This window comes from Glycine max, chromosome 8 (genome assembly GCF_000004515.6).
Source record: "Glycine max cultivar Williams 82 chromosome 8, Glycine_max_v4.0, whole genome shotgun sequence".
In the NCBI taxonomy this organism is placed as follows: Eukaryota; Viridiplantae; Streptophyta; class Magnoliopsida; order Fabales; family Fabaceae; genus Glycine; species Glycine max.
The window spans coordinates 3,895,939-3,907,145 of NC_038244.2; the positions used below are offsets into that span (position 1 = coordinate 3,895,939).

Consider the following 11,207-nt stretch of genomic DNA (forward strand, 5'->3'; position numbering starts at 1 on the left):
TTCATTTGTGCTTCGTCTATCCCAAGAAAAATCCGGCTTTCTTTTTTCTGTGCCAGATAAGTGATAATCAAGATCACGATATGATTCTTAATTAACAAAATCGATGAATGTACTACCACTTGCTTCTCGGAAGAAGGACCACATGCAATTGGAATTTGTGGCAAGGGGATTGTGAAGAAAATATATATGGGTCCAAATTCCAAACTGACCATGACATATTGTAGGGCATATATATACTTAATTGCTCATGATTCTTCCAATAAATCAGTACCCCACACTCGTGTTCACTGATTTACAATGGTGACCTCTAGCTACTGTGCAGTCAACAAAAAGGGGCCAGGTTTAATTTCTCAGTGCCGATTTGATATGAATATATCATCAATATACAAGAGCAACAATGTACTGTATGAAACAACATTAAATATATGCTGGTTTAATATATATATATATATATATATATATATATATATATATATATATATATATATACTATTCACAAACAAAACCAAATGTTCAAATAACTATCAATATTTGTCTGAATACGGTAATTAGATTGGTCATAGTCGATGAAACAAAGTTCAATGCAAATTTAAAAAACAAAAAAATCAATGTTACTTTGACTTAGAGAAGACAAAAAAGGGTGATTTTCATCGATAATTGCAACAACATTTCCATTCTTGTGCTTTGAAAATTCAGATTGAGTGATGACCCCCATATTACTCTTAACGTGACGTATTGCAACTGACAAAGTGGTAGGCAATTGATGTGCATACTATAAGAGGATGCATTTTTATCTATTGCAATCCTGCATAGAACCCATCTCCGGTAAACAATGTGAAGAACATACAGCGAAATATCACTTGTCTTGCCTGCAATGCAAGAAACATGAAATTAATGAAAATATTGTCCCATTTTCTAGACCTACCGCTTTAAAGCTAGCTCTCATTAGGAAGGAATATGTTATTTTCTGATGACAAAGACCCTTTTTCCATATATGTAGATGCACACTCATTGAGATGTGACTTACATGGCCATTACTATTTCAAGACGAGTTTGATATGATTATAATAATATTTTTATTCTTAACGCTTGACTGAATGTGATTCTAGCCAGTTTAATTTGCGTAAATATATAGTTTTCACTTATTTTCCCTCCGGATCCATTTATATTTCCTGCCATGCATATAAACATAGGTTAATCAAGTGTAGAATTTAACTTTATTAATTTGTGTTCTCTATTTTTTTATAGGCAAAGAAAATTTTATTGATGAAGATGTAAAGCTACGCTTCAGCACAAGATGTACTACCAAAGAATAGCAACAAGTATAAAAAAATTTGTTTGCTAGCTAACTCTATTAATTTTACATATATATAAGCTTTCTGCTTATTTATTGTACACCCTTCACTTTCTATTTGGGTCTTTTATGTTATCGAATCATAACTTTTTCCTGTATGACCTTCAAATTATAATTGGTTCAGTACTCTCTTTAAACAGAAGTACCACGAAATAAAGACACCATTCGACTTAGAATGCGTATGTCTCGTACGTATATTTATAAAATTCAGTGACTTCACCTAATGTGATGCTTGATTAAAGCAACACATTGGCAATCCAAGAGTTGGCTAATTATGGTGGAGTATCCTGTGAATTGCGCTAGCCGTGTCACCACATTCAAAATTTACTAAAGATGTAGTAGTGGACCTAGGTGCACGTAAAATAAGCCAACTCGGACATCGTTGATCACATAGCATCATCTTAGCAAAGTTTTATGAATTAGTATATAGAATTTTAGAAGATAAAACACGTAGAGATAAGTCCTTAGTCATGAATCATGAGAACTCTGGCTTCCACGATTTAGTTAAAATAACGCCAATTGTTCATAGATATTCATAGTTTAACCTAGTTATCAACTCTGATCCCTATCCCCCCATTCATGCCCCCGTGTTATCGGTGTAAGTCAATCTAGCTAGATCTTGTTAATCAAATAATTTTAGGACATTGATTAATAAATTTTTAAAAAATATTTATTGTAAAAATCATAAGAAAACCTAAAAAAAATTTATGTGTAACATAATTTTTATTAATTGACCATATAAACTTTTTTCAATAATACTGTTTTGAAGAAAAATAAAACGAAGCTATATGGTTACTATAACTAAAGCATATATAATATACTAGTAAATATCTCAAGCATTGCATTAATATTTTTAATTTGTATAAAATATAAAAAGTATAAATTAAAATGAGAAAATTAATTTTCAAGGAAAAGACTAAACATGATTAATTAAAAAAAACTAAACTTTAAATTTTTAAAAAGTCGAGAAAGGTTTTAAGAGATAATTCATAATTAAGAAGTTTATTTACTAAAAAAAACTTCAATTTAATAAACGTGGGTGAATAGTTAAATGGAATAGATTAAAAAATCACATACTTAATGCACGTGAATAGTATTTTTCATGTCTCTGAAAAAAAGTATTTTTCATATGTATCTAATCAAATTTCTATTTATTGTTTGAAGAAAATACTGATTTGATAGAAACCTTGGAAGATGAATACAAATATGAGTGAAATGACCAATTTGGTCATTTCTCTTTATTTATTTATTTTATTTTGATTTTTTATTTTTTAAAAAGTTAATTTTGATCATTTATTTTTTAAAAAAAATTCAAGATGATCTTTTTATTAGTTTGAAGTTAATGTCATTATCGATAATCAAATATCGATGACTAAAAGTCACAGCAAAACAAAAGATAGGAAGAAGTAACAACATTAATTGTTTCATCCTTCACAAAATCATAATTTCCTTTTTCCCAAATCATCCACATAAATTTTGTTGCACAACCTATCTTTCCTACAACCAATTGCACAACATCCTCTTTGTTTTCTCGTTTCAACTCACAAAGTCATAAACTCAACCCTTTTTGCACTTAAACCTTGATGCACACCCAAATCGAGTAGCTCGTTGGGTTTAACGAGAACTTCAATTTTCCAACAAGATTATTCACATGATGTCCTAATGTCATTCTCCCTCATCCTTTCAGCAAGAACCTAGATGCCCACCAAATAAGTCTTTTTATTCTTCTCTTCGCTTTGATTCTTGAAGCTCTAATGGCTCTTCGAGTTGAATTATTTATGCAATTTTGGGGATTTTAATTTGGGTGTAAGGTTTTTGATTTTCTATTTGAGAAAAAGGGAAGTAAGGGGTTTGTGAAGGATGAAATTGTTGGTGTATTGATGCTTCTTTCTTATTTTTCATTTTATAATTGCTTTTAGTCATCAATATTTGATTATCATTAATGACATTAATTTCAAACCTACAAAAGGATCACTTTAATTATTTTTAAAAAAATAAAGAACAAAAATAAATAAAAAATAAAATTAATGACCAAATAGGACATTTGGCCATAAAAATACTAACATAAATTATGTAACAAGACATTACTTTTACTTTTTAAGTATATTGCAATTTCCAACTTATATATTAGTTTAATTATTACTTAGAATTCAAGACACCTAAAGTTAAAATATAATATGATAATTAAAAGTATAAAATGAATGATATAATTTAATAATATATGAAGTTGGTGGTCTAGTATAGTGTAGTTTGCATGATATCATACTTTTTATTTTATTTTAATTGTTTCTTCTTTGGGCATCCTCTATGATGGTCTTCTTTTCACTTTATTAATATCATTCGTATCAAATCACACCTTAACAAAAAGTGGAGGGGTTTTACTTTGTTGCATGCGAGTAATCAGCTAAAATCTGGATGGTGTCGTGATATGCTTTGCATGTGTAGTCAAATCTCATGCAGTTTTGGCTCTAAAGAATATTTAATTTCCATTAATATTTGGCTGATCAATGCTTTTCCTTATATTTTGAAGAAAATATAATACAGAAGAGGAAGATTCTGTTTGACATTACTCAAAATATAATTGTCCATCGCTGACCAACGTACGTAGGGAGACCAATTTCGAGAGAAAGACGAGTCTGATAAAGAAAGCTTTGTGAATGACTATGGGTGAATAGATGCTAAAATATAGTAGAGCAATTGAGCAAAGCGTAATAGAACATTTTAATTAATAAATATTAATGTAACTCTATTTGTTAATATAAGCACATTTGTCGAACTTTGTTAGATCTCGTATCTGTATGTTTGCATGTGATTACTTTAATTTGTTTAGAATTCTAGTTGTTATTAATAACAAAAAGGAAACATAACTTAAGCCATAATTTGAAAATGACAGTGAGATTATACGTAATTAACTTTGTCAATAGTACTATTTTGAAGAAAACAAATGCAAAGTGGATCCATGTCTAACATAAGGAACATGGTGATGGAATCTGGGTCTATTCTGTATTTGACAATACTAAATTATGAAGCTTTTCTTAATAAATGCTGGGGGATCAATCAGCATAGAATAAATAAAGGAAAATGATAATCTCCAAACTACAGTGACATAAAAAAACTTAAACGGGGAAGAAAGATTACAAAATTTTATTTTAGAAATAAAACATTAATATATTTAACATGTAAAGTATTATTAAAAAAATTAACAACTGTTTAGTAGAAAAAATAAATAGTTTTAATTAGACTTTTTTTAAGGAGTACGTACTAATTAGACTTGTTTATATTTTTTCTCTTTAATTCAAACTATATTTAATTAGTTTTTATTCTCTAAAAAAAAGAAAATCAAGTCGACCAAGTACCTCAATTTTTAAGATATATGAAGCAAAATTGAACCCATTATCAATTTTCTTTTACCTAAAACCCTTAAATTACTGTTTTATATCCAATTAGCTAGGAGGGGAGCTTTAGTTCATTGAAATTAAATTCATGAAACGATTTTAAAAGTTTAGAAGTAAAAGTTTAGTAAAACTTGAGAATTTCATAAGATGTTATTAGGGTTTCAAATGAGGAAATTGAGATTTATTTTTTAATTAGGTAAAAATTGATAATTACTATACTAATCAGTCATTCAATGAGAATAAATAATGGCTGAATAAAAAGCAACGGTCTAAGATTCAATATCGTGAAGCATCATTTTGAAAAATCGTCTCAAGAAAATTGACAGAAGAACAAAACAGGCTTATGAGTAGAAAGTTACTAAAAACGTGCATCTTATTACGGAATTTGCAACGTTTCGGCTAAGGATTGGGTGGGCGGCAATGTAGGTGGCCCATTATCATGTGCATCTGTCTCTGCCTTGAATTGTGTGCCAAGTTGATAGATCAGAGGTAAATGCGCGGTGCAAAACTCACGTCACAAATGCTCAACCAACATCGTCTCATATGTGATATGATGGATAAATAAATTTATTTTTTAAATATGTAATCATCAATTTAATCATTAGTATCTGCGTATGAAAATAATAATTTTATGAGGAATTAATTTTTAATTTTTGAAAAAAATAATCTTATTCACAACACAAAAAGTGACGATGCTCTTCTTAATTCACACCAACTAGTTATTCAATCCTTATCAAAATTTTGAATATCCGATATGCATGCCATTAGAGAGATCAATACTGCTTTCTTTCTTTCAATCGTTTTTCTTTTCTCATCCTAATCTCATTTTGTTGTCTTTCTAACCTCCAAAATGTCCTTATATATCTACATACCCATTCAGTCGTTTAGGGGAGCTCGTAATTCCCTCAAATATTCTAACAGCTAGCTAACTCGAGTATATTAATATTAGATAAATGTTTACATATTTGGACGTGAAAGAATTTTTTATATGTTTTAGGTTCAAAATTAATTTTGACATAACTAGTCAATTTGTTTAAATTTATTTATTTTAATAAAATAAATAATTTTTTATTTCTTTAGTATATTTGTTTAAACTGTTTATGCTTAAAAAATAGCATTTTTTTTTATTTTGAGAAGAAAAAACTTTATTTACTTCTTAAAAAAAACTTATATAAAAAATGTTTATTTTTACTTCTTAAAAAACACTTATATAATAAACAAACTCTATTAATATAATTTTAATAAATCTGAAAAGTAGTCATATATTTTTTATAATTAGAAAAAAATATTATCAATGGTTTCTTATATAAAAGATTAGAGATACTATTATTTATTTATTATTTCTAATTACTTCTAAAAAAAGTAAAAATATGTTGTCAAAACATTTTTTTTAGTCTGTCAAAACATTCTAATTAAATGACTTTTGAAATAATTATTACAGAAATAGAAAATTTTATCATATATGACCATCTATTATTATTGATGTCGGTAAAAAAAATCAATTATTAGATAACTGTAAAAAAAAAATTATGCTGTCAAAACATTCTGAAAACAACCATTTTCATTTTTGATACATTGAAAGCAGCCTTTTTATTTTTATTTTTTTGATACATTGAAAGTAGCTTTAATTTTACTTTTTTTTTTCTTTTTGATATATAGAAATTAAAGCATCCATTTTTCGTGGACAGGGAATAGGTTCATTTTGGATTAAGTTTCAAAAGCAGGTCAGAAAGTTAGTATGCCAAGAAAGATATGGCAGGCTATATATATAGTGTTGATAAGGGTATCTGATAGGTTAGCAAGCTTTTTAGCTTTATGTTGAAAGTCCCCACTACCAAAATTGGTAGCAGATAATTTTTTGTCATGATGTTGCCATGGTCATGCATGTAATACTGCTGGTTCTGTTATGAATGTCCCATAGTACTTAGAAATTAAGTGTTTCATATATATAGAAGCCAATCAATTAAACAAGATAAAATGGTTTTTGATCCCTCTATTCCAATTAGTATCACTTCCTAGCCTCCAACCATTGACGTCCCTTGCATACATGACTCTTTACATTTGGACAATCAATGCAACCAGTCCCACATTGCTAGAGCATGTTATATATGTTCATTCCACGGCTCCTGACATGACTTGATCTTATATATATAAACCAATTCAATAATGAAATCTGATTTTGTTTTTCAAAAATATGCCATTCATATCTATTTGGCCGTGCAATGAAAGGACATTTTTGGAATCATATTCAAGACAATAATGACTGCATTATAGGGGAACGAGTGAGTGCCGTCCACTACATTCTAGTGGCACTAATAAAGTTCATGTTCTTTATTCACCAATTAAGCATAAGGTTCAGAATAGTGTGCTTAAAATCCAACCAAATCATTGCAAAAACTGTTAAACCAAACTAAATTGAACTCTAAAATATCCGTTTGATGTTATATTCACACCAAACCGAATCACGTTTTTATGTTTTATTTGGATGATATTTAACACCCCTAATTATAACTAACAAACTTTCCCAGCGCTCCTCGAAAACAGAGAAAGTAATACTTCAAGATACTATACATACTTTCCAATAAATATTATAGAATAATGCACCAATAACAATATCATTATGGAGATGAGATGATTATAGGAAATCTACAATTGAACTTCTTTACAAGTTAAAAGATAGTAGTATTAGTTATGCTGCTTCCATGTCCTCAGTTTCCCTCTTATTGAATGACTTAGTGTGAAGATCCCGTGTGATTTGAGTGGTTGTGTCCAAGAAGTACAAAATAAATTATGTGAAGCAGCAACAAGCAAACATGGGTATGGGCCCATAAATCCAAAGGACAAGAGGAAATGACAAGTAGAAGGCCCGCAAGCCTAGAGACCAAGAATAACTACCCCGGTTTAAGGTTTTTGCAACATATCTAATGAAATTCATTTTGCCTTTCAATGCAGGTGTGGTGATCAAGAAGCTCACATGTGCATAGTATCTAATAGACTGCGCGTTACATAGAAATGCAACAAGGAAGCATAGTGACATGGAGAGGCGTTTGATTGAAGAATTAAGGGGAGTTTTGTTGCCATAAACTAATTTTCTATCTGAGTCATTGCTTGCAAGAATGCCAATGAGTGAACTAAGTGTGATTGCTGTTGTAGCAAGAAGAGTGGATGCCATGATATTGTTGCGGATTGTTTGAACACCCAAAACCCCATTTTTCAAGGGATCCTGAAAACAAGGCAATGGACTTTGTTATGGAAACAATTGTCTTAGTCTTGGTAAATAAAATCAAACCAAACTTGCCAAAATGCAACACAATATACATTCTAAAATTTCGGGGTATGATGCAAGGAAAAAGAAAATAAAGAAAACGCTTAGTAGTCTCGTTCACAAATAATCTAATACCTCTACCAGCATAAGCTAAAGAAATACTCAACAGGATGTTACTGTGGATGTTCAAAGAGGGCAGAAGATGGCAAACAAAACAACTGCAACATGTTTAGCATACAGATAATGACAAGGTGCATGGAGACTTGTGCATCTGATCTATGATTATGAGCCTGTACAACAGTACAAGTGTATGGTTCAACATCTACTATAGCAAATAACTTCGAAACATACTACAGAATCAGTCCAGAATTGATATTTAACAATTTAGGTAAAGTACATGTCAAAACCTTTCAAGGACGTATAATACCATATAAAGGGACATAAGCCGCTGAACAATGAGCCTATAAAAGTGAGACTATAACATGGTTGAATACTTCAATATCTACTTTAGAACATCAGTTAATGCAGCAGTCTATAGTTGTTCTTAAATTACAGATTATACACTAGTCAAATTAGTTTAATTAGCCTCAATCTGGTTAACAAATGCATTGAATTCACATACTTAGAACATTAACTAATGAAGCAGTCTATTGTTCTTAAAATACAGATTAAGCACTAGTCAAATTCACAAAAGGTGGGAAACAAAACCCATCAATCAATTTGTCCAACATCAAGCGTATAATTTCTCGTTGCCAACATATTTTAAGGATAAATGACCAAATTAGTTCTTGAAATTGTATCTCGTTGTCACAATAGTTCCTTAAATTAAGGAAAACTCAAATAAATCCTTGAATATTTTTAAGATTTCATTTAAGTCTTTAAAATTAGCTATTTTTTTTTCTCATTTTGATCGTAGTCCAAGGACTTAAGTGAAAATATCATATGCTTCCTGTTTGAGGATCAAAATGAAAAAAAAAGGTTAAATTTAGGAACTTAAATGATTCTATCAAAAAATTTTAAGGACTTATTTAAATTTTTATAGTTTTAGGAACTAAATAGCAAAATACAATTTCTGGGACTTAATTTAAGAAGTTTCTTTGTCTTGGGAACTAAGTCTTGGCGAAACAAACCTTATCTAAAATAGCATGAATTATGATCAAATTTAGAAAACCTCGTGACAGTTGAATCCTTTGTTGACAGTTGACACTAACAGATATGTGAAGTGAATCTTTTCACTAACAACACTCTCACGAACTCCTCTGAACCGTACAAACTACAGAGTTATCAAACTATTGAAGGTTACTGATGAACTTCCTAAAAAATGATTCATATATGATATGCCACAACTCACTGATTTCCAATCAAAAAGAAAAATGTTAAAGATCCCATGTTGACTAGTGATATAGCCTATAAAGATAAGGGACAATAGTCATCCTCCGACTTAACTTTTAGAGTTAGAATTAAACTCGAATCCAAATTTTAAGATGATATCAAATTTTATGGTAGTAGTTATTGTTGGGTCTATTAGACTAGTCTATCAACAAGATACCTAAAGAGTAAAGACAAATATTGAAGAGTGTTGAAGCACTGCACTGCCTATATTGTACAATATAAAACGCAGAGAAAGAGAATACTGACAGCCATGATGGAAAGAACCCATTGATAACGAGAATGAGCATTCAAGCCAATGACAGTGCGAGATGGGTAGCGGATTATAGTGTAGAGAAGCCAAACGTGATATATTCCCAACACCAACAAACCCAGTGGCAGCACTTCGTAGTCCAATTCCTTTACTTGCATGCTTCCTCTTCAAACTTCAAACTTTACCTTCCATCATTCACCACCTCATAAGTCATAACTAAAACTCCCCGCTCCAAACTTATAATGTTATTGGAATTCAAATTAGTTACCCTTTCCTTTCACTCATACCTACTGTTGTCTTTTACAGCCCACCTTTCCACTCACAAAATCTTGTCTTTTTTCCTCCAAAACAAGCAAAGATAAAGAGACTCCCCCTTGCTCTGTCAACTAGTAAAATTGCCTGTAAAGATTTACTTTCAAATAATCAAAAATCATTTTTAGTATAATATTTTAATGTAATTATTATAAAAATTAACAAATTTATATATATTCATATTTCTAATTAGATAATAATACAATAACCCCAATAATAGCTCATTCACAACACCCCTTGAGTTTGTGTGAGAATATTTTGATTCAATCTTGCAAAATACAAAATACATTTTAAAACTTGTGGGGATACTATCCTTTTCGCTCATTGCATGTAATATTTATTCAATGTATAATTAATTCTCAGAGCCCCCCAAAAATAGTTAATTATTTCCTTTTCCACCTGTCTCCACGTTGCCCAATTATGGCTAAAGAACCAAAAAAGGAATTGAAATTGAGTTAGAGAAAAGATGCAATTCCATGTGGTCGTTCTCTTCATACTTGTCAGGTACAATTCGAGAAATCCTTATATCCTCCAGTTTGTTGCTTTTGTTATCACTCTGTTGAAATGGTTGAAAACTGTTTCTCTGTGCTTTTTAGGCAAAAGACAATCTTTAAAACTCAAGTTCTCAAAAGATCACTTAGGTTATCGGTATCCAAAATAAGGCATACATCGAATTCGAAAGAATGATATTGACACCATTTAATACTTTATACTAGTGGGTATCCGCGCCATCAAAACCATTTCTTGATTCATAATTCTTGTAAACTGAACCCACTTACTAAATCTTCCCTCGTAAATAATTGTAAAAAAAAATAGAGATGCACCGAAAATCAACAGCCATAACCACTTTTTAGTTTAATTTCTGTCCAAGTATTACCACTTCAATCCCTGTCTAAGTATCAGTTTAATTAATCCAATTAAGAGGCTCCAAGTGTGTGGATCGCACATAGCCATACCCGAATGATGTAAGCTAGAAATATGATGCATGGTTTATGAATCACCGTAGATATAATGTTACAATAAGTAATTAACAGCTGTCCTGTATAGGTCATCTTAATCTTTTTCAACGGAAAATCATTTCTACAAAGCAGGGAATAGACTGCTTGTTCTCTTTTTAAGAAACGTCTCAACATCTATTCTTCACATATTTGGAATCATATTCAACACACAAATACAAGATTTAAAAAGATTCCACAAGTGTGTCTATGTTTTTGGGAATAGAGTGTTGTTTCTATTATT

At 30.3% G+C, this 11,207-nt stretch overlaps 1 protein-coding gene across 1 annotated transcript; it reads right to left on the minus strand.

Moving 5' to 3' along the window:
• Positions 1–7,312: 7,312 nt before the first annotated feature.
• LOC100790486 (uncharacterized) lies at positions 7,313–9,976 on the minus strand. Its single transcript, XM_014778699.3, has 2 exons — positions 9,653–9,976; positions 7,313–7,972 (listed from the first exon to the last, which is right to left on the minus strand). Exons 1-2 carry the CDS (start codon positions 9,812–9,814, stop codon positions 7,538–7,540), a joined length of 597 nt encoding a protein of 198 aa, XP_014634185.1. The 5' UTR covers positions 9,815–9,976; the 3' UTR covers positions 7,313–7,537.
• Between the last annotated feature and the right edge of the window lie 1,231 nt (positions 9,977–11,207).

Excerpts from the sequence above, each read along its gene's own strand:
- LOC100790486 (XM_014778699.3), bottom strand. The coding sequence starts at position 9,814 with ATGCAAGTAAAGGAATTGGACTACGAAGTGCTGCCACTGGGTTTGTTG. Across the intron at positions 7,973-9,652 it reads GGGTTCTTTCCATCATGGCT|GATCCCTTGAAAAATGGGGT; the intron begins GTCAGTATTCTC and ends CCTTGTTTTCAG.